The sequence below is a fragment of the Prenolepis imparis genome, unplaced genomic scaffold (genome assembly GCF_030444845.1).
Source record: "Prenolepis imparis isolate NDT839.2.m4 unplaced genomic scaffold, iyPreImpa1.0 SCAF_9, whole genome shotgun sequence".
Classification (NCBI taxonomy): Eukaryota; Metazoa; Arthropoda; class Insecta; order Hymenoptera; family Formicidae; genus Prenolepis; species Prenolepis imparis.
The window spans coordinates 2,067,819-2,092,262 of record NW_028141167.1 but is presented as its reverse complement, the minus strand read 5'-3'; the positions used below and the strand labels follow the sequence as shown (position 1 = coordinate 2,092,262).

Here is a 24,444-nt window from a genome sequence, read left to right as displayed (position 1 = left end):
AGCGTTAAAAAATTACGGAATTTTTTTTTTTTTTTTTTTTTTTTAATCATATTTAAACAAAACGAGCCGTGTATGGTTCGCGAACAACATGAAACTGAAATAATCTCCATTGATTTTCATCTGTGTTAGGTTGAGATCTACGGATAATCCGTTGGGCCGTCTTCCATTCATGTGGTAATGCGACAGGGCGACAGCACTCGCGTAATCAGCTGATCGGCGCCGACTCAACCTAACGTGCGCGAGAGGAAGAGGAGTGAAGTGGAGGTTAAGCCCGAATCTACCGGCGACAATTATATTATCGTCGATCTCTTTGAGATCCTCGACGGAAAATTGACCCGTCAATGAGAGAGCTCGAAGAAGAAAGATAAACGCGCCAACAACCGCGTCTCATCCAGCTATGTTTCCACGTGTATTTACGTCAAGCTTTCGCAGTATATCGGTAAATTGACTGCACGTGTTTTTTGTATGACATTTACATACTTAAGATCCTCTCGTCTTAACTACATTTTATTTCAATTTTCCTTCTTCCTCTCTCTAATTATATATTTTATATTAACTGCGAAAAGTATATATATTAATTCAGTTGACTAATGTAGATAAGTCATTAATACAATGTTGCATTTTCTGCATCTTTAATAAGAAATAATTCATCTATATTTTGAGTATGGTATAGAAAAGACAGATGAAAAATAATTTTTGAAAATAAGGAACGTTATTTATTAATATTATATACATGTATATATGTATAAAATATAATTATATACATTATTTATAAAATATATTTGTAAACAGGTGTATCTGTTTATTTCAACTATATATATATATATATATATATATATATATATATATATACATTTCTTCATATTATTTTTATATTTATTTGCTTTTCTTTATTAAACCATTATCATTAACATATAATTACTTTATTATAAATTTTATTTATAGAAAATGTTAAAAAATAATATATGAAACAAATTTTTCAAAGTTTGATGGAATTAAGAAATTCTTTGCTCAAGTCCAATTCTCCCTATCCCTCTTGAGCAATGTTTTGCACGCTATAGATAAGCGATGAGACTTGGGAAGACTACAGTAAGAAAGATGAATAAAAGCAAACTGTTGCAGTTACTATCTCGGTTATGGAATGGACCTAGTGGTGTACTTGCAGGTAAACAGGCCGAGAAGAAAATGATATCCATCCTAAGAGACAGGTTTCCTCAAGCCCAGTTGATCGAGGTTACCGATGTGTCAGGTAAAAATTATTTCATACTCTGTATAATATTTTTTTAAACACAACTTTTTTAAAGAAAGATATAATCAGAAATTTACTTAGATTAATATATAATTACAATTGTATTTTAGGAGGATGTGGTGCTATGTTTGACATAAATGTGGTTGCTCCAGAATTTAAAGGACTAAATACTGTAAAACAGCATAGAATCATTAATGAGGTAAAATCTGGTGATTCTTTTTTCAAGAGAAACCTATAATTACATCAATAGAAATATTATGTTACAAATTTCTTTCATGAATGCTTACAGGTACTTAAAGAAGAAATTAAAGATATGCACGGTCTTCGAATACGTACGAGTATTCCACCATAGGCGACTATGTTGTATTAGTTTTACAAGAATAATATTTAATATTGATTTTTAACTCGAGACTGTACAAAATTCAAGGATCCATATTATGTACATTACTATGTAGGATGTAAATTTTAAGAGAATGCTACGAAAATTTTGTAAAAGAAATAATAGATATCTTTGGAATGCCTCATTTTTTTATTAAAAAAAATAGTATGATTTGAAATCAGGCAATTTAATCACTAGAGAGAAATATTATTAAGAAGATAATTTAAACATGAGAAATAATAGGGGAATTATTATTATTATTGAAAATTTGCAATTCTCAAATGCATTACTGTAATATCTGTTATACAATATTTTTATTATTTACTGTTACATAATTATTATTTTATATATCGCATATGTATAATAAGGGAAAAATAACTGCCGAATTGAGAATGAAATGCACAGCAAAGATGAGCACTGTGAATAAAAAAAATCTGTGCTAATTACAAAAATTATTAAAATATAAGGTAATTAAGATATAATAGGAAAATTTTAATTTCAATTAAATTATTTTTTATTTATTTATATATTTTAATTAATAATTTCTATATTTATTTAAAAACTACAAATATCCCTCTTTCATAATACTTTGTCAATGACAATCGTTTTTCATAATTAATTAGAATAATAATAAAAAATATAAACACTCTAAGGCTGGTATTCATAGTCCGTTCTTATTCCAAGACCGTCAAGATGCAAATACGGTTCTGTGATTGGTTAATCACATCTTAAGATTGTACTTAAGACATTCTTAAATATAAGAACCGACTATGAATACCGGCCTAAGAAATTTTTATAAACTCAGAATTCTACAATGAGATACGAGCCTGTCATGTGACGTTATATGTATATGTGATCAGCTGTTCGCATCTGTGTATAAGCGGTGGAATGGCGCGTGCGTCGAAATAAAAGAGTATAGGGCAGCGATTACGTATCAATAGAGATATACATTTTTTACCTTTGCCCACTCTTGTCCACTTTTCTGAGGACCTATGTCAGCTGCATTAATATTGTCCGCAATACTATTCCACATATCTTTCTAAACATATTAATAAGTTATGTGTTCAATAACTTCTATCTCTACTACGTGTATGCATATCTATTGATACGTAAATAATTATATTTTTAATTTACCATTTTTCGTTTGCTTTCGCTTTTTCGATCTATTCGACCCCTTGCTAAATCCGCATTATTTTTTAAATAATTTAATAACATTTCTTTCTGTTTTAGTGTAACGTTCATTTTGTTATTTTGTTATACTTCGGGGAGATGTTATTAGCGCTAACAATGTCGTTTTATTTTTGTTATTTACTGAAAGTTTACATTTGGCGCTAATAGCATCTCCTGCCCAAACGCAGTCTATAAATTTTAAATATTCAGGATTCGCGGTTTAGTACTAGTAATTTTTGATAGTAATACTAATAATTTTTCTTACCTTGGTGATTTCATTTTTCATACATAATACGTAATGGTTACATAATGTTATAATTTCACGTGAAAAAGTACACACGGAATTTGGATAAGCGGAATCGTGAAAAGTGAAAGCGGAATCGTGAAAAGTGAAAAGTTTCGCTTGAAAATACATAACCTTTTGAATCGGTGCAAATCATTGTTATTGCGGTGGTTGAAAGAAGAGGCAAAAAAATTGATAACGAATGGAAAATATGAAAGCTTTGAAAATTTGGCCATATCTCAATGGGTCATCGATTAGTCTTCAAAATTTATTTTCCAATAGGTACATCTATAATTTTATCTTATTATTTAATTGTGTTATCAATCATAACAAATTATTTTATCTTTTGATTTTTGGGTAAATTTGTTCTTTTTATTTTTATATTTTTAATCAGTTAATCTTCTTTTTGTTAATTATATCAATCCTTTAAAAAAAATACTTGTTTACGATTACAAAATTAAAAATTGATGTTTGTCTTATTTTACAGATTGTTGAAAGGCAGCAGTATCAATAGAATAGACAGAGCAATGTCAACAGTCGATCCTAAAGAAATTGAACATTTTTCTAAGCTTAAAAATGCTTGGTGGGATGAAAACGGTTTATTTAAAGTCCTCCATTCATTTGGTCCGCTCAGAGTGCAGTTTGTAAGAGATGGTTTGGCTAATGCTGGATTTAAAATACAAAATCCAGCTCTTCCGCTGAAAGGAGTCAAGATTGCAGATATTGGCTGTGGTGGGGGTATATTGACTGAACGTTTAGCCAGAATAGGAGCACATGTAACTGGAGTGGATGCATCGACAGAATTGATAGATATTGCTAAAGAGCATATAAAATTGGATCCCACTATATCAGAGAGAGTAAATTACATTCAGACAAGTATAGAAGAGTTTTCTCCGAAAAATGAGAAATTGTATGATGCTGTTATAGCTTCTGAGGTGATAGAACATGTAGAAAATCCAGAATTATTTCTAAAGGTAAATTTTTGTGATAAAACCTATAAGAATTGTTATACATATAAACATGAATGAGTCACTTTAATAAAAATTTACAGGAATGTGTTAGAATTCTGAAACCTAGTGGATCAATTTTTATAACGACACCAAACAAAACTTTAGCATCTTGGCTCGGTGCTATTGTAATAGCAGAATATATTCTCAATTTGCTACCACGTGGTACTCATGAATGGAATAAGTTCATTGCTCCACATCAAATACAACATATGTTGGAGAACTGTAAGTTTTATATATTTTATCTATACATATATGAAAAAGTCATCAGTATCTTATTATTATATTATCATATATATATATATAATTAGAGGTTCATAAATAATTGTTTATATAAATACATCTTATAATTTTTATTATTATTTTGTTATATGTTTAATAGATGGCTGCAAAACTAAATTAATTCATGGAATTAAATTTAATCCACTAACAAATCAATGGTCTTGGTCATCTAAAACTATTATTTATGCACTTCATGCAGTCAAACAAAGGGAAACTAAGATCTGATAGCTCTTGAAAAATGAATTTTTGATAAAATGCAAAATTGATATATTTTTGTATATTGTTTACTTATATATATATATATAATGTATATATTGTATTTTATAATTAATTTTTTCAAGGGCTATCATTAATTTCAGTATACATATATATATATTGTAATCTCAATTAATGTCACATAATGTTCTTCTTATGTGTTGTTTTACTTATAGGAATATAGAATAAGAAACTTTGAAAAAAATATTTAAATAAAATTGTTAAGGATTAATATATAAAATCAGTATATGAGATACATGAAAAGAATATATATTTTATTTTAACGGATTTATTTATCTATTCAGACAATATTTTATAATAATATGATATTATATGCTGAATGAGATGATATAAAATTATTGGAAGATATTGCATTACATCTTCATTTTTCGAACACACATATCACATATAACAATGTACTGAATGGATAATAAAAATAAAAATTACGATAAGCATCAAATGCTATTTAAAAAAAATCAGATTTTTGTTTAATTATTCGTAACATTGTAAATTAAATCTAATGGTAACTTTGAGAAAAGACAATCGACGATTTATTTCACCGGAGCGAATCCTACTCGGTCGTTGACTAAATCGAACTCGGTATAGTAACGGCCGATAAATACATCGCCCAGAATCCATTGCGGTCTACCCGGTCCTAAATCTAAACCCAAGAAGCCGCTTAGACAAATCGTTGTGCCGAACTGTTTGACCTGCGAAGAATTAAATACACAGTGTGGGTTTACCATTTTTAAATAACTCAAACCGAATTACGATCTATGATATTCACCTGAAGAATGTAATCTTCACCGGAAAGACTGAACGTCTTACCACCCAGAACGACATTGATTACAGGCAAGTTAGGAATCTGATCACAATTCACCTTTGCACAAAAGATTCATCAAATTAGTAATTAGTAATTTAACAAATATTAGTTTATATTTCAATAATATTTGATAATTTTTTTGTAGAAATTTGTGTCATAGTGAAAAATATTGTTTACTTACCATTGCCTCTCCTCCAGCAATAGGAGTAGCTCCGATTAGTTGATTAATAACTGTAACATTGTTTACTGGTCCAGCTAGCAAGGAGGTGCCAGTATCAGCGATAGCTTGGCAGCCACCCGGGCACAGGGTTTGATTGGCCACAATGAGACTATAACACAATAATGTTAATACTTTGTCAGCATAATTTAAAAACTATAACCAATATAATTTTAAAAAAGACATACTTATCCATAGTAAATTGCCAATATCCTTTCTTAGTAACAGGAACATATGTGAATTCGCCGTTGTAATGAGTGGGATCAGAACCACCGAGTATCAATTCACCACCTATCTCGGCTGAAGGATCTCTGCATAGATTGTATATCTTTTATATTGTAATATATATAAAATTAAAAACACTTTTAGAGACAATCACTCATATATGAAGAAGATACATACCGATTTAGATAAAAGCTGAAAACGCCTTTTGGTACTAGATTTTGTTTGACCATGTTGTAGAAGACAGGTGTCACTCCGTCAACAGCTATCGTAGAGTAACCCATGCCTAAGATACCATCAAACTTTGCAGCGACGAACGCTAAGCCTGGCTCGCTGAGCGCTTCCGCGAATGTTTGATTTTGGACATTGAGATTGGCAACCTACAAAGAAATTGATATAATAAAATAGTGCGCGTTTCTTCCGAGAAGTGTATCAACATGAATTTTTGAGAAACGTTTATAAACTACGATTGAAACTATGAGTGTATTGTATTATATTTATTGAATGATGACTCACAGTCACTACATCCGTAGATAAGTATCCAGACAGACTGCCAGATCCATATTGAATAGCGAATTCAGTACCATTTATTTTATATGTGCTGGATGTTTTACTATTATATTTATTATGTAACACTGTAAAGAATAGTAAAAATAAAATCAAGCTAGTTATATTAGTAAAGATACATTTTCTTATTATTTTAAATATGCAATTAATAGTTGTTTAAATAATCAGTATATAAATATATTTGTCGCTTTACTTGTGAGTTATCTTTGAGTGTCAAAGGTTGTTTGTATCTTAAGAAAGAAAATATGATAAATTGTAAATATGTATAATAAGTATGAAACAAGTCTGCAAATTATAGAACTTGATTCTGTAATATTTTGGCTATTAATAATTTTTTTATTCTTGCAATTATATTTACCCAGCTCTTTTAAATACTCCACGATTTTATTTGAAAAATATGATAAGAGATAGAATAGAAGTCTATAACATTAATATTATTCCTATGTACATTATGATTTCATATTAACTAGTTAAAATGATTGTAAGATACTTACAGCAAGCAATATTGGTAATATGGCAATTTTTGGATGGTACCCAAAGATTTGAGGAACCAGTATCAAAAATTACTTTAAAGTCCTGCGGCGGAGTTCCAATGCTGATAACACCATAATATTGAGCATCCAAATAATTGGACAAAGGTTCTGGTACAAGAGCATTAGCATTGACCAAACGAACTTGTTCCAGGTCAGTGTCAACTTCCTTCAAAGTTCTTCGAATAGACTTCGTCTTGTGCAATGGAATTCTTGAAATAATATAAAGAACATTATGTCGTGCGTGCATATACACACATACACATGTCTTATAATTAGTCTCAATCTCAATCTCTATACCAGATGTATTGAGATAATTGTTAGATAGCTATGTATATGGCATATATTTATATTTATATCTTTACCAACACAAACAGCAGAACTCCAAAAACACTGAGTCATGAGGAAACTACACAAGTTCATCCTTTATCTCAGTGTCAGAAATCATTATTTATCAATTATCTTATGTATTTACAATATAAATACATAATATAACGCATATACGTATTGAAGCATAATTATATCATAAACTTTAATAAAAATTAAATCCATGATCTGTTTTAGAGAGATTTATATAATTTGACGAAAGAATTATATGATTTACATTGCAAACATATTTGAAATATTATTTAATTTATAAAAAAAGAAGTCTTGAATAACGTCATTATAATTTAACAAACTCTGAATTTTAGTTGAAGATAAGATGCGTTGTATACAATGTTGCACAAGGAGATAACTCAAAATAAGGTGACTAAATTTACTCCTAAAAATAGGGTATATATACAGAGAGTGTCAAGTAAACAAATAACAAAGAATAATTCTATATCAAAGGATATAGAATCTGGTAATAACCATGTCACCTCTCGTATGTAAATAAAGCGAGTTAAATCCAGTAAAAAGATCCTCTATTTTTGCGATTTTCACAATTAAGAAATTAATTTTAAAAAAAAATTACAAGCTCAATTTTAAAAAATCACGAATTCACAGAGAATTTCTCCTTCACGAATATTTTAATAAATAATTTTAATTTTAATATTTTATTTACTAATAAACAAAAATATATTATAAAGAGATTTTGTCCATAATTGTTACTAATAGGTTAATTACATTTAGGTACATATTTTTTTACATCGATTTGAGGAAATCGGATGCAATCATGAGTCATGAGAGAGAGAGAAAGAAAGAAAGAGAAAGAAGAGAAAGAGAGAGACCGATCTCAATACTCATCACTCATCACACACACACACACACACACACACACACACACACACACACACACACACACACACACACACACACACACACACACACACACGCACTCACGCACGCACGCACGCACACACACACACACACACGCACGCACGCACGCACGCACGCATGCACACAGCTGATATAATATAATACAATACAATATGTATACTAACCTTTGGATCTGCGCGTCGATCAGCACAAAAAGCGCCGCAGCCGCGACGAGAAGTCGAAACATGTTTTCGGCGATTAAAGCTTCGAATCGTAAAATTTTCAACGCCAATTTCTTTCTGCGCTTTGCGACCGGACACACGAAAAAATAAGACGTACTCGACCACTAGCGCTCTCGCTATTGCTGTTTATCGACGTGCGACAGCGCTATATATACGATCGCGGCGATCGCGCGCGCATGCGCTTGGGGCAGCAAGCTAACCCTAACCTGACAAACAGTGCGCGAAACGTTCGAAATTAACACTCCGATAAGTCTCCGTCGATCAATCAATTTCAGAAATATCCTGCTTTGCATGTACGTATATACTTTCGTAAAATTAGCACAACTTGTATTTAAATAAATCATCAAATGATTAATGAAAACAAAGCGATTAGAGCTTCAAAAGAATACGTGGTCTACGTTGATTAGACAGCTAACCATGCAACGATGAATTTTGCAAAAATGATATATTTTGCTTAACTGTTAAAAGAAGATTCGTGCTGGTTAATGCACAAATTATGCAAAACATTCATTATGATATGCAAACTTTTGTTGCTTGGCGATAAAAAAAGATTGAAGTTTTGTATCTTATCGAAACCTGTGCGGACGAATTTTTTAAATAAGACTAACAACAAAGTACACACAATGTGATGTGATATTCATTTTTTTAATTTAATGAATTTTTGTCCTGACTTTTGGAATATAGCTGACCATCATCATTATCATTTAAATAAATTTTTATTTTACGTTTTCTTTTCATTTGTGTGAAATTAAGACAAAAAATACTAATTTTGTATCTTGTTTTATCTCCATAAATATGCTTTTGCTCTATTCCAATATTGCTTGGTTCCTATATATGCGACTTTAAATTAGAGATGTTTAAAAATAATTTTTTAAAAGTTAATTGAAAGAAAAAAGATCAAAAATATATTGTATTAACAAAAATATAAAAATATAAAACGTCGATAAATCGTTTTGTTTTATTTTTACAAAATTTGTTTTTAAAAATCTTAAAATATATTATTAATTTATTTTGTAATTTATAATTTAGTTATTTAGGAACAATTAGAAAATTTTTTTAGTTAGTACAATTAAAAAGTTTTTTTAATTTAGTTTTTTTTCAATATATAAAATCAGTATATGGGATATATGAAAAAAATAAGTATATGTATTATTTTAACAGATTTATTTGTATTCAAAGAATTTTTAATATATAGTATTATATTAAAAGTTTTTTATATAAAATTTTTGAGAGAAGATATCGCATATATTTTTGTTTGAATTAAAAAGAATATTATATATACATTCGTATAGACAGTTATAAATAAAAATTATGAAACATAAGCATATCATACGAAAAAAATTTTACTTATTATAATTATTCGCGGGATTATTATTTTGATTTAACGTCTAACAGTATAACTTCAAAACAAGCCAATCGACATTTATTTCGACGGAGCAAATCCCACTTGATTATTTCCCAAATCGAATTCAGTATAGTAACGGCTAATGAATACATCACCTAAAGTCCAAAGCGATGTATTAGATGACGAGAAACCGCTAATACATACTTTGGAACCATCATTCCCAGTGTCCTGCGAATTAAATACATAAAGAGAGTGTCAGCTTTTTTTAAATTTAAATAATTTAAACCGGTTAACGAATCCATGATACTCACCCGAATGATATAATCCTGACTTCTAAGGCTGAACCTCTTACCACCCAGAATAAAATTAATTATGGGCAACTTAGAAATCCGATTGCAGTTTACCTTTAAAAAGAAATATTAAATTGATATACATATATATATACATATATGTATATATATAAATTTATATTTCAGTAAACATTTTATACTTTTTCTATAGAAAATTGTGAAATATATAATTGTTTACTTACTACTAAACTTCCATATCCATTATTAACAGCGCCAATACGTCTGTTAATAATGTTGATATCTGATGGTGGTCCAATTATTAGTGAGGTACCTGTATTCGCAATAGCTTGGCAACTATCTGGGCACAAGATTTTAGCTTTTCTGACCTTATTTTGGATCCGAGATTTACCTATTCTGATCCTACAGCACGATAGATATTAACAGTTTGGAATATAACCAATATAATTTTAAAAAAAACATACCTATCCAGAGTAAATTGCCAATATCCTTTCTTAGTAACAGGAACATATGTGAGTTCGCCATTGTAATGAGAGGGATCGGAACCACCCAATATTATTTCACCACCTACCTCGCCTGAAGGGTCTCTGCATAGATTGTATATTTTTTATATTGTAATACACACACACAAAGTAATATATATATATATATATTTAATTAAAAACACTTTTAGATATGCGCTGTGCATACGAAAAAAATACCGGTTCAGATAAAAGCTGAAAACAGGTTTTGGCACTAGGCCTTGGTCGACTATGTTGTAGAAGACAGGCGCCACTCCATTGGATATTGTGGAATAAGCCATACCCAAGATACCGTCAAATTTTGCAAAAACAAAGTTTAAGCTTGGTTCAGCAGTCACTTCTGCAAATGTTTGTTTCTGAACATTGAGACCGCCAACCTGTAATAAAAAATCTCTATTAAAACAATAAAATATCACATAAAAATAACAATATGATTGCTTGAGAGATATTTATAAATTATTATAATTGTAACTGAATTGAATAGTGTGTTCAATAATTACTCACATTCACTACATCAGTAGATAAGAATCCAGTCAGACTGCCATACGAATGGTACTGAGTTTCAAATTCAGTACCATTTGCTTGATATGTGCTGGATCTTGTACTATCATATGTATTATGTAATACTAGAAAGAATAAGATGTAATATTACAAGTTAATAACATTAGAAAGATTTTAAAAATAATTTTTTTTATTAATCAAAACAATATTTGTTCGAAATATCAGATATACGTAAATACACATATTGCCTTAATTCTTGCATGAGATATCTTGGTGTATTAAAGCTCATTTTATATCTTGAACAAATAAGTGTTATAATAAATCTATGAATAAATAAACTTGTGCGTGCAAATTATAAAGCTTGTCTTTATAAAATTTAAATACATTATGTATATTTAAATACACAATGATTTTAATTCTTAAAATTGTACCTATTTAATTTTTAAAAAAATTTTAAAATTTTACTTGATAAATATGATCGGACAGAGTAGAATTCTATAACATTAATAGTATTTCAATGTACATACATTTTTCAACTTGATATTAATCAATTCAAACAATTAAAATTTGTTCCATACTATTAAAAATAATAATTATTATTAAATACAATATGTACATATATAAATAATACAATATTAGATAAATAATTATAATATTTGTATATGGAGTAATAATTAATTCGAGCCCACTAAGTACATATAGTGATGTTTTTTTGGAGATAAATATGTCGAAAAGTTCTGAACCATTTTTTTACGATGTAACAAAAGATGAAATATCAAACAAAGATTACTTCAGTTCGTTGTTCGTTAGACAGACATATATTTCTAAGCTGCACAGTGATGAATATGTGTGTTTATATATTATAGCGAGGCGCGGTTGACATATATATATATATATATATGTATATGTATGAGCTTCTAAAGAACGTTGCCGAATAAAAAACTAATTTAATAATTATTACTCTTTCATTAAAATTGTAGAAAAAAATAAGAAAATTCAGAACTTTTTGATTAATTTTTTTATAAATAAATATTCCTATTTATTTGTACTTATATAATGGACGTGAATCAATTATCATTTTGTATATATGTATATATATATCAATTATAAGTTACTTACAACAAGCAAAACTAGTAGCTCTGCACTTAATAGATGGTACCCAAAGATATGAGGAACCAGTATCAAAAATTACATTAAATGTCTGCGGCGGAGTTCCGATGCTGATGGGACCATAATACTGGGCATCCAGATAATTGTTCAATTGTATCGATGAAGTAGTATTTACTTTGTTCAAATCAATCTGTTCCAAGTCGGTGTTTTCTTTCCTTAAAGCTTTACCAACAGAATCTGTCTTGTACAATGGAATCCTTAAAATATCATAAACAATTAACATTCTGTTATACACACACACACACGCAGAATATTTATATCTTTAAATATTTATATCTTTATTGATACAAATAGTAGATATTAAAAAAAAAAAAAAAAAAAAAAAAAGTATAATGAGGAAGTACAAATTTAATCGTCGTAGAAATTAACATTATCCTCTACGTCCTACATATATATAAAATTTAATATATCAATCAAAAATACGTATATACATATATATACAAATATATATATACATAAAATATATGTATGTGCATGCATTTAAGCATAATATTATATCAGCTATTTTTATTATCTAAATTAATCATCATTGTAGATGTAGATTATATGGTTTACAGATTGCACATATAATTTTATTCAATTTATATTTCAGTTTAAAGTTGTAAATATATAATCATTATAACTTAGTATAACAAATTCTGATTCTGTTAAATATTGTATGCAATCTTGTATATAAAATAATTTATATAATTGTATTTATTACTAAAAGTAATATATACATATGTTCAGAAAGTGTTAAGCAAAAAAAAAATCATTAGTTATCTATTATTTATATACTTATTTACACATTAAAAGATAGTTTACAATTAAATGTTTTAACCGCATTCATCATAATCTCATTTAGAAACGTGATGAAGTAGTCAAAAGCAAATTTTGTGCATTCATCAAGAATTTCTTCTTTATGAATATATTCTCTCTATCTTCACTTTTAATTGTTTATATTGTAATTAAACAAAATACCTTTTTGTAAAAAGATTTTGCTTAATCGCAATTGAAATGTTAATCGTATTTACGTCTCGCGTCAATTTCAAGAAGTCGGATGCAATCAGAAGAGATCGATTTCTATAATTTTAAAATTTATCACGCCGATATATATTGTAATACGATATGCGTACTGACCTCTGAACCTGTGCATTGATCAGTGCAAAAAGCGCTGCAGTTGTTAGAAGAAGACGAAACATTTTTTCGAAATTTTCGGCGAATAAGGCTTTGAATCGCCAAAATTTAAATGTTTATTTTTTTGTATCTTAAAATGGAACGCACACAAAATAAAATAAAATATGGTTTACGATAAAATATAGTTTCTTTACTAACGCTGCACATCAATAGATAGCTCGTTATATATACGATATCGTACTTGTGTTTAAGGATGTAAGAAGAGAGAATTTGGAACATGACACGTATGAAAAATCCTCGATAAGTTTCTTTCAATCAATCAAAACTAAAAAAAAATATCACGTATCTTTTTTAATTAGCACAATGTATATTTAAATTAATTATTAAATGTATATGATTAATGAGGAAAGAGTGTTTCAAAAGAATACATTGTTTACGTTGATTAGACAGATAGCTATGCAACAACTTTGCAAATGACAATTCGTTTGTAATACTGTAATTGGCAACAAGTCTATTAGCTGTTTTCACAATAAAGTATCGCATAATATTCAAGATTAAGGTACAAATTATGTAAAAATTCATGTTGGTGGCATAGAAACTTTGTCAGTTAGTAGTAATGAAAAATTAAATTTTTATTCGAAACATGTGTGAATAAATTTTAATAAAATTGACAACGGAAAACACACAATGTAATGATATTTTTTTTTTTTAATTTAATAATGGACATTTATCCTGGCTTGAGGATCAGGTGATGATTATTTTTAAAAATTTTCATTATTTTACGTTTCTTATTTATGCAAACAAAAACTGTCCACTCGTATCGCTGGATGAAGGTGAACTCACTCGTGATGTAGAAAATCTGATAGAAGATTAAACTCTTGAATTTGATGATTGAGCTGAAGAAATCAATCGACTGCATGTTTGTCAACGCTCAAATCTGTTATATCTGATATAATTAAACTTTTAAGACATTTACATTTATAAAGTATAATTATTTATTTAATTGAAACGCTTCTATAAATTTTGCAGAAGGCGTTTTAGTTTGTTATTTATTATAGAAGCAATAATTAAATGAGATGGTGAGACAGAACACTTTATACATATATATTTATATCAGTATTATGAAATATTTTTTAGTATTTTCTACAAAATTAATGTTTTGGAACAATATAATTTGTAAAATGACGCGATTTTATATAAACACGATATTAACGTTGTATCTTTTTTAGGGATACTAGAACAACACAAGCGCGCGCACCATTCTCCGACTTTATATTAAAAAGAATAATATCTAAAAAAAAAATAATATAAAATTGTTTAAACTCGATTAATATTTTTTCACAGAAATCAGCTGATTAAAGCGTTAATTTGCTAATTAAATTTTAAAATAATAATATGGTAAAAAATTAAAATAGTAATATGTTCTAAATAATATGTTATAATACTTTATTCTTGATTAATATTTTTTGACAGAAATTAGCTGTTAACTGTCAAAAATATTACTCGAGTTTAAAGTATTATAACATATTATTTAAAACATATTATTATTTTAATTTTTATAACATATTATTTTAAAAATTAATTACCAAATTAACGCTTTAATAAACTGATTTCTGTCAAAAAATATTAATAACGCGAAAATTTGCGAAAAATGAAAATAGTAATATTTTATTTTATTAGTTACAGGTAGCATTGTTGATAAGCTGCGCGCGAGTTTGACTGCGAGACTCTTGAGTGTCGAACGGATATTGTTCGTGTGATTATAGTTTTTGCATCGTTATTTCTCATTGCGCAATGTACGCGAAATACGCGTGCGATTCACGCGTCGCGTCGGGAGTGCCGTGTAAAGTGTCGGGCGATCGTAATTATTCGTATTTTCGCGAGTGTCCTGAGTGCTACCTGGACCAAGAGAGGAGGAGGAGGCCCGGGGAGGCATCGGGTGACAGCGAGGCAACTATGAGGTATGCAAAATACCTAAAAACATTTTTTTCTAAACTACATTGAGATATTTCATCGTTTCCAGATTTTCAAACACCCTGTATGTACGCACACACATATACACACACATATACACACACATATACACACACATATACACACACATATACACACACACATACACACTCGCATGTATATATATAATTTGAATATTTTGTTTTCAGATCAATGTGTGTGCTGTGTACTACACTTCTGCTATTGCACGTATCGGTGAGTGAAAAATTTTTTAATTCGATTGAGTTGAAAGTCCTATAACATCCCTTTCTAAAAAAAGGCATGTTAAGTCCATTCTCGCAAGTATTGTTGCATCTTTTTCGTGATGCTTATTGACTGTCTCGATTCGCGTTGTACGTTATATTCGTAGCATCGAGAGGCTGTCATCGTGAGAGTTAGCAATTTGACAGTTTGTTCAAAATAAAGTTAAATAAAATAATATGTTTTAAATAATATGTTATAATATTTTTAAACTCAATTAATATTTTTGACAGTTATCAGTTGATTTTTGTCAAGAAATATTGATCAAATTTAAAGTATTATAACATATAAGCAATGCATAGATATCTTTGAAATGCTTACTTTTTTTATTAAGGAATCGTAATTTATTTATATTGAGAGAGAAGTAATAAATTAATTAACAATTTAATCACAAGAAATATTATTAAAAAGTTAATTAAACACATTATAAGATAGAAAAATATCACTTGTTATCATTATTAATTGCAAAATAAAACATATTGCATATTCTGTGATACAGTACTGTTATTATTGACTATTATATAATTATTATTATATATAAGAGAATAAAATAATATCTATATATAGAGAGTGAGAAAAGGAGTAAAAGATATATTTAAATTAAACTGAAGGGTTGTTATATATAAAATATCAGTAGGTATAGAGTATACAAAAAGAATCTTTTATATTAACAGATTTATTTCGGATAATATATAATAGATATATCACAGTATTAATGGAAGATATCGCATATATATATCTTTGATTTATTTTTAGAATATATGACATATAAATCCATTTCTGTATGGATCATTACAATTGAAAATTACGAAACAATAAGCATCAAATATTGTAAAAAATAATTTTATTTAATTAGCGAGGTTGTCATTTAGATCTAGCTATATGATTCCAAAACAAGACAATCGATTATTTCGACGGAGCAAATCCCACTTGATTATTTCCTAGGTCGAATACGGTGTAGTAAGGGCGAAGAAATACATCACCCAAAATCCAAAGATCACTATCTTCTCCTGAGAAACCGCTCGCACATTCGGTGCCATCACCCGAATTATACTGCGAAAAATTAAATATACAATGTGACTTCGTATTCTTAAACAATATAAACCGTATTACGACCCATATATATAATACTCACTTGAAGAATGTAATCGGTAGGGTGCAGAGGGAATATGGTATTTACTATAACCACATTAATTGTTGGCAATTCATCAAGCGTACCGCAATCCACCTTAAAGCAAAAAAAAATAATAAATTACTAATTAACAGATATTAATTTAACAAATATAAATTTAGTAATATTTTATGATTTGTCTATAGAAAACTATTGTGAAATTGTGAAAAATATTGTGTATAAACTTACGTTTCCGTATTCATCAGCTCCAATTTGTTCGTTAATTTCGTCGATAGCGTCTGATGGTCCAACTATTAGCGAGGTACCTGTGTCAGCAATAGCTTGGAAACCACCCGGTTGTAATGATGCACCACCTATTGTGATACTACAACATGATAATATTAATAATTTATTGCAGTATGGGGATTAGCGTATAATTTAAATATAATAACATACTCATCCACGCCAAATTGCCAGTATCCTTCTTGAGAAACAGGAACGTATACGAGGTTACCTTCGTAACGATCGGCATCGATACCACCCAATAACAATTCACTAGGTACTGAAGGGTCTCTGCATAGATTGTATATCTTTTATATTGTAATATATATATATATATATATATATATATATATATATATATAAAATTAAACACACTTTTAGAAACAAACGCTGTACAAAAACGAAGAAGATACGAACCTACTCAGATAGAAGCTGAAAACAGGGTTTGGCACTAGGCCTTGTTGCACCATGTTGTTGAAAACAGGCGTCACTCCATCTTCGGATATCTGTTCATAGCCCAGGCCCAAGATACCGTCAAACGGTGCATTAACAAACGTTAAGCCTGGTTCTTCAAGCGCTTCCGCAAATGTTTGTTTTTGAACATTGAGACCGGCAACCTATAATAAAATTGCTATTAAAATAATAAAATATCATGATGCACAAGAATAACAATATGAATGCTTGGAAGATGTTTATAAATTACGATTGTAATTGTAACTGAATTGGATTGTGTATTTAATGGTGACTCACATTAACTACATCAGTAGATAAGATTCCAGTCAGACTGCCAGTGCCATACTGAATAGCAAACGGACTACCATTTGGTATATATGTGCTGGATTTTGTACTATCATATTTATGATGTAATGCTGTAAAAAGTAGTAAGTAATATTACAAAGTCACGAGTTAACAATAATAGGGAAATTAAAAAAATGTTTTTTTTTATATTAATCTAAAAGTAGTTGTTAAAATCTCATTATATACATATATTATATATATATATATATATATATATATATATATAAATGCATTCGTCCATTTTTAACTGTTGAGTTATCTTTATTTATTAAAGTTTGTTTGTATCTTCAGAGAGTGAGTTATAAATAAGTCTATGCCTGCAAATTATATAAAGTTTACTGTTATATCTGGCAATTATATAAAGTTGACTTTGTAATATTGCATTATTTTAAGATATTAAATCTTAAAATGTATCTAACTATTTGTGTTTTTTAAGGATCACAAAAGATTTTATTTAAAAAAATATAATGAATAGACAGAATTTTATAACATGTATAATATATGTATTAATTCAATAAAAACAAATAGGCTCTAATTATGTCAACGTGGGCTAATAAAAAGGCTTATGAAAGCTAAACACGAGATACAGGCTCGAGTAAAAAACTTCTAAACAGTCTTTAGGTACGATTTATTAATTTAAAATTATTAAATATTTCCGTCCCACTTCGGGCAATCTTCAGTTAAGGGTAGATAAAAATGAAAATTTATGTTATGCTGACTAGTAAACATGGGATCCCGAAATCCTTTCGCAAAACCAGAATTGCCTCTCGTCAGTTCTAATCATCAAAAGAGAGGATGTAAAAAATGCAATTACATTTTATATACCTTCTCTAACATCCCCAATAGAAACGCAGAAACATCTTGGGAAATCAGAAGAATAAACGTATTCGACAAACAGAATGTTGCTGAGTTTGTTAATCGAATTTGTTCACTTCTTAATTTGTAACACTTATACATATATATATATATATATATATATATATATATATATACAGAATAATATATAATTAATATTATGTAATATTAAGATACTTACCGCAAGCTTCATTGTCAGAACCGCATTTTTTGGATGGTACCCAAAGATTTGAGGAACCAGTATCAAATATTACTGTAAAGTCCTGCGGCGGAGTTCCGATACTGATGGGACCAAAATACTCAGCATCTGCATAATTGGTCAATACTTCTGATGAAGGATTCTTTCCATTGGCCAATTCAATCTGGTTCAAGTCGGTACCAAGTTTCTTTAAAGCTTTTCGAACAGATTCCTTCTTGTGCAATGGAATTCTTAAAATAATAATAATAATAATAAATATATATATATATATATACACATAATGTATATATGTTTAAATTATTATTGATACAAAGAGCAGACACACATTTAAAATAATATGAGTCATAAAGAATCTACTTTTATACGTTTAACTATTGAAAAATCAAAATTACTTACATATTTGCAGTATAAATACAAAAGATTTAAGCATAATTATGTGACAAATTTTAATTAATTAAATACCTTTTTAACTATTTTTAAGTTATATGATTTACACATTGTATATATATATATATATATATATATATATATATATATTTATATGTATATGTACATATATATATCTAAAATATTATTTAATTTATATCTTAAAGTTTTAAGTTATTATAATTTAACAGACTTTTTAGTCGAAGAAAACATTGCTTGCAATCTTATACAAAAAGATAAGTCAAAATAGGATGACTATATTCATTAGAAATGCGATATCTGTAGAGAGAGTGTCAAGTAAATAAATAAGAAGCAGCTCATTCTCTATAGTTCACCTACTTGCACGTTGGAAAATATAATAATTTTCTATTAAAAACATAATAAGAACATCGCGATAAAGAAACAAAAGCGCAAACTTTATGAAGAATCATTCACGGAGAATCTTCTCTGTGAAACTCGTTCTATTATTATTTTTTTATTTTTTTTCTTCTTATTAAAATAAATAAATATATATCTTTGTGAAGAAACTTTGTTGAATTCTGATTTAAATTTCAATTGTATTTACGCAATTTATGTACCAGTTTTATGAAGTAGATCGATCTTTATAAATTTCATATTTATTATGCCGATATATATATAATACAATACATATGTGTGCTTACCTCAGTTGTGCGTCGATCAGCACGAAGAGCGCCGCGACGGTAAAGAAAAAGCGGAACATATTTCCGAAATTTCCAGCGACTAAAACTTCAGATAGTGAAATTTCGAACGTTGAATTTTCTGCGCCTTCTGGACGTACAAGAAATAAATTCTAGTCGTTCACTGGAGCTTATGTTCATCGAGGTATGGCATCACTATATATACGATCGCGCATTCAAAAAACCTTCCGGGTTTCTAACAATTAATCAAATTTAAAAATATCTTGTTTAATATTTTCTTTAATTAGCACAAACTATATTAAAATAAATTATTACATGTGTGCATAATTAATGAGAAAAATACGATTAGCATTTCGAAAAAATGTATTGTTTACGTTGATTAGACAGGCAGCTATGCAACAATGAATTTCTTGCAAATGACATTTCGCTTGCAAATATTATAATTGGTATTTATATAACAAGCTTCTATATTAGCTGTTTTTGTAATAAGATTTTACACAGATGTAAACAGATGTTCGAACACACATGAAGATATTCATGTTGGTGACATATAAACTTGCTCCGTTGGCAGTAATGAAAAATTGAATTTTTTTCGAAATTTATGTGAATAAATTTTAATAAAACTGACAACGGAGAAAACACACATGATACTTTTTTAAAATTTAATAATAGATATGTGTCCCGGATTGTGGCTTTTCAATAGTTGACCATCGTTATTTAAAAAAAAAAATTTTTTTACGTATATTTTACGTAAATTTTATTTTACATTTTTATTTTATTTTTGCGAATAAAAAACACTGTACTCGCATTTTCATCATTTTTTTGTCTTTATAAATGTTTGCCATTTTTATCGAAATATTGCTTGTTTTTGTCACGACTTGGAATGTATGATGTTTTAAAAAATCAATGTTTCAAAAATTTATTAAAATAAAAAAAGATAAAAATCTATCAATTGTATATATATATATATATATATATATATATATATATAGATATATGAAAGTATCGATTAATCGTTTTATTTCAGATGTAAGTAATTTTTTAAAGTAATCTTTAAGTATAATCGTTTACTTCGCAACTTATAATTTATTTTTATTATTTTCAAACAAATTTTTATATTTTATAAATCCGCAAAAAAATCTATTGATAAATGTAGCTAAAACAATTAAATTTATTCTAAGGATAATAGATTGAGAATTGTACAAGTTTTCATGTTGTTTTTAATGTATCTATGTATTGGATGATTGCAAAAGTTCGTGCCCGATTTGAAGTTATTACCACCATCTATGCAAATCGGGCACGAACTTTTGCAATCATCCAATATATCCAATATATCCGGTCTTTGTATTGTCTTCTCTAATGAACGTCAATTCATAGAGTAGCTTTAGCGCAATGCGTGTTCAAGCGAAAATGAAACGCTCATATTTTAGGCCTCGAAGAGACCTTTAAAACGCAATCAGGCCTGTTACCCTACGACTTATAGTTTAAATAATTTTCGCAAAAAACGTGTAAACATTGAATTAAAAAATTAAGGCCTCTATAAGTCCTAACACATTTTCTTTGGGCTCATTTTCTAAGCTTCGAAGAGACCTTTAAAACGCGCCCAAGCCGGTTGCTCTACGACTTATAGTTTGACTAATTTTCGCAAAAAACGTGTAAACATTGAATTCAAAAATTAAGTCCTACAACATTTTCTTTGGGCTCATTTTGTAGGTCTTGATATGAAACGCAGCTAAAATTTAAAAAAGCGACGCAAGTATGATGAAGAGTTGCTCAATGCAAATTTAATCAACAATGTGGCGTTTAAGGTGCTTGAGATCAATAAATATGCCTGAAGAGCACAGTGTTTCATTTATTATTCGCCTGTCAATATGTTTTCAATACGTTTTTTTCTATTTGAATTCCGGATTATAGCAAGAACCTGATGTTGCTGTTAAAGATTTATCAGCAAATTGTTACGCTGCAACACTTTTTGCAATATGCGCTGTTCTTTATCGCTTGCGTTGTCAATTTCGTAAAGATGAAACCGTTGGATAAAGATGGACTCATGGATGTGGTGACAGATGATCTAGCGAAAGATGAAGTCCTTTGATCCGACGATTGAGATAAACGAAACCAATTAGCTATACGTCTGCCAACGCATCAAACCTGTTATATCTAACACAATTAAACAATTTTTGAGACATTTACATTTACAAAGTATAAGTATTTATATGACTAAAATGCTTTTATATATTTTAGAGAAAGCGTTTTAGTTTGTTATTTATTATAGCAATAATTAAATGCAATAATTAAATGAGTTAATGTGAAACAGAACGCTTTATTATATACATATATTTTCATATCAGTGTTATTAAATATTTTTTTGTATTTTCTAAAAAATCAATATTTTAGAAAAATAATATATTATAATGGCAAGCTCAAAAAAAGTGTAAGATGATTCTGACGTAATTTTATAATATTTACAAATGCAATAATAATGTATCTTTTTAGGGAAAGCATTACAAGTCATTTTCTGTTAAATAATAGACAGAAAGGCATAAGAGTTGGCGTTGAAGAAGTTTAAATGCTTCGTTCAGAAGAATCTGATATTTGGTCGGATAAATATAATGTATACGTGTCATGTATGATACGCGAAGAAATCCTTATATGTGCCAATCATTCGCATAATTTTCCAGCATTTAGTCAACAATCCTGCAAACATTTTACCATTTCTGCAGACACGCTTGTCTATTACGTTATATTGCTTTTACTCACTTCTGGTTGTATTTAGAATTTTATGGGATATTAAAAATGGAATAAGCTCTGCTTATATATACATTTATATTTTCTGCAAATTATAAGATACTAAGAATTATCAGATACGTACTTGTAAAATAACTCATCTTTCTTTATTTTATACTTTTTTTATTTTATACTTTCTTTGTTTTAATAACGTGGACGTTTTCAATTAGTTCATTTTATTTACATAAAATAAAACTTTTCTTTATATATATATATATATATATATATATATATATATACATAGAGTTTATGATGCATATATAAATGTACTATTATTTTCCATACAATATTCATCTTTAATAAAAGGTCGTATTACAGAATTTTATTACTACTAGAACAATACAAGCGCGCGCTATTCTTCAGTTTTATATTTAAAAGAATTATATTTCTAAAAAAATAATCTTTTTTGACAGAATCAGCTGATAACTGTCAACAAATATTAATCGAGTTTAAAGTACCATAACATATTATTTAAAACATATTATTATTTTAATATTTATAACATATTATTATATAAAAATTTAATTAGCAATTTAACGCTCTAATCATTTGATTTCTGTCAAAAAATATTACTAAAGCATTAATTTGCTAATTAAATTTCAAAGGAATAATATGCTACCAAAATTAAAATAGTAATATGTTGTAAATAATATGTTATAATACTTTATCCTCGATTAATATTTTTTGACAGAAATCAGCTGATAACTTTCAAAAATATTAACCGAGTTTAAAATAGCTAATTTCTATCAAAAACTATTAATAAATCTTTTCGTCAAAAAAATCGTAATTAGTCTCGATGTTGTGATTAACTCGATTATCAAAAGATTCTTGTAGAAAATTTTATTTTTTTGTTCGCACTTTCTGTTAAAAATTTAAATACTAAATTTTTATGGATTGCATAATTAATTAATACATATATTTTTTTATGCGTTGATTGCTATGCATGAATAAAAATCTGTGGATTAATTATGCAATGCATAAAAAATCATTATTTAAATCTTTAACAGAGAACAAAAAAAATTGAATTTTCTACAATAATCATTCGATCAAATTATCTGCGGTTTCATTAGATTCGCGCGTCTGTACGCATACACCACGCTACACGTCTCGCACGAGACTGACCACAAAAGTCTCCGAGCAGCGGCGTCGCCAAGCACAACCCACACGTTCGCCACGTTGCGCGTTTCGCGCGATACTGATCGTCAGTATCGCAATGTCTCGAGAATCGAGAGTCAGTCTCGCTCGAGACGCACAGCGTGGCAGACGTATAGGCTGCGCTTGGCACTGAGGGCAAATTTCACTAACGTCGGTTAACTTTAACTTCCGGTTAAACTATATGTTTGTCTCTTTTTAATGAACGTATCTAAAAAGAGACAAAGATATAGTTTAATCGAAGATGAATAACTGTCAGTGAAACTGGCTCTGAGAGTCTTGCGGTCAGTCTTGCGCGAAATGTGCAGCGTGGTAGATAAAGTATTCGTATATAGGACGCATTTTTATATTACGGATATTACTATAATATTTAGAGAAGCCAAAAATTCATTGTTTGTATATTTCGATAATATATTGTAAAAAGATTATTTTTATACCAAACAGATACGAACATACAAATTCTTTTATTTAATATACATAATTTATATATGCGCAGTAT

At 28.5% G+C, this 24,444-nt stretch overlaps 4 protein-coding genes across 7 annotated transcripts; 2 read left to right on the top strand and 2 right to left on the bottom strand.

Annotated features, from left to right (window-relative positions):
• Positions 1-68: 68 nt before the first annotated feature.
• Positions 69-1,878, top strand: LOC145941014 (bolA-like protein 3). Its single transcript, XM_083046763.1, has 4 exons — positions 69-439; positions 1,123-1,249; positions 1,360-1,448; positions 1,539-1,878. Exons 1-4 carry the CDS (start codon positions 398-400, stop codon positions 1,599-1,601), a joined length of 321 nt encoding a protein of 106 aa, XP_082902889.1. The 5' UTR covers positions 69-397; the 3' UTR covers positions 1,602-1,878.
• A 534-nt stretch (positions 1,879-2,412) lies between these two features.
• Positions 2,413-5,068, top strand: Coq3 (ubiquinone biosynthesis protein COQ3, mitochondrial). 4 transcript variants are annotated; one of them, XM_083046759.1, is made up of 5 exons: positions 2,413-2,541; positions 3,132-3,363; positions 3,569-4,055; positions 4,133-4,313; positions 4,471-4,793. In XM_083046759.1, the coding sequence occupies exons 2-5, from the start codon at positions 3,284-3,286 to the stop codon at positions 4,593-4,595; spliced, it is 873 nt and encodes a 290-aa protein (XP_082902885.1). In that variant the 5' UTR covers positions 2,413-2,541; positions 3,132-3,283; the 3' UTR covers positions 4,596-4,793. The 4 variants fall into 4 exon arrangements, with proteins under 4 accessions (XP_082902885.1, XP_082902886.1, XP_082902887.1 ...); XM_083046760.1 differs by lacking the exon at positions 2,413-2,541 and adding an exon at positions 2,569-2,717; XM_083046761.1 differs by lacking the exon at positions 2,413-2,541 and adding an exon at positions 2,577-2,737.
• LOC145941012 (lysosomal aspartic protease-like) lies at positions 4,875-8,599 on the bottom strand. Its single transcript, XM_083046758.1, has 8 exons — positions 8,409-8,599; positions 6,949-7,196; positions 6,404-6,522; positions 6,068-6,267; positions 5,854-5,976; positions 5,630-5,777; positions 5,413-5,505; positions 4,875-5,335 (listed from the first exon to the last, which is right to left on the bottom strand). The coding sequence occupies exons 1-8, from the start codon at positions 8,468-8,470 to the stop codon at positions 5,177-5,179; spliced, it is 1,152 nt and encodes a 383-aa protein (XP_082902884.1). The 5' UTR covers positions 8,471-8,599; the 3' UTR covers positions 4,875-5,176.
• Positions 8,600-9,873: 1,274 nt separating this feature from the next.
• Positions 9,874-20,196, bottom strand: LOC145940902 (uncharacterized). The gene is made up of 16 exons (XM_083046542.1): positions 20,013-20,196; positions 18,907-19,154; positions 17,823-17,941; positions 17,490-17,689; positions 17,247-17,363; positions 17,040-17,175; positions 16,815-16,907; positions 16,589-16,732; positions 13,430-13,539; positions 12,260-12,507; positions 11,144-11,265; positions 10,820-11,016; positions 10,583-10,705; positions 10,343-10,520; positions 10,122-10,214; positions 9,874-10,038 (listed from the first exon to the last, which is right to left on the bottom strand). Exons 1-16 carry the CDS (start codon positions 20,069-20,071, stop codon positions 9,889-9,891), a joined length of 2,337 nt encoding a protein of 778 aa, XP_082902668.1. The 5' UTR covers positions 20,072-20,196; the 3' UTR covers positions 9,874-9,888.
• Positions 20,197-24,444: the final 4,248 nt, after the last annotated feature.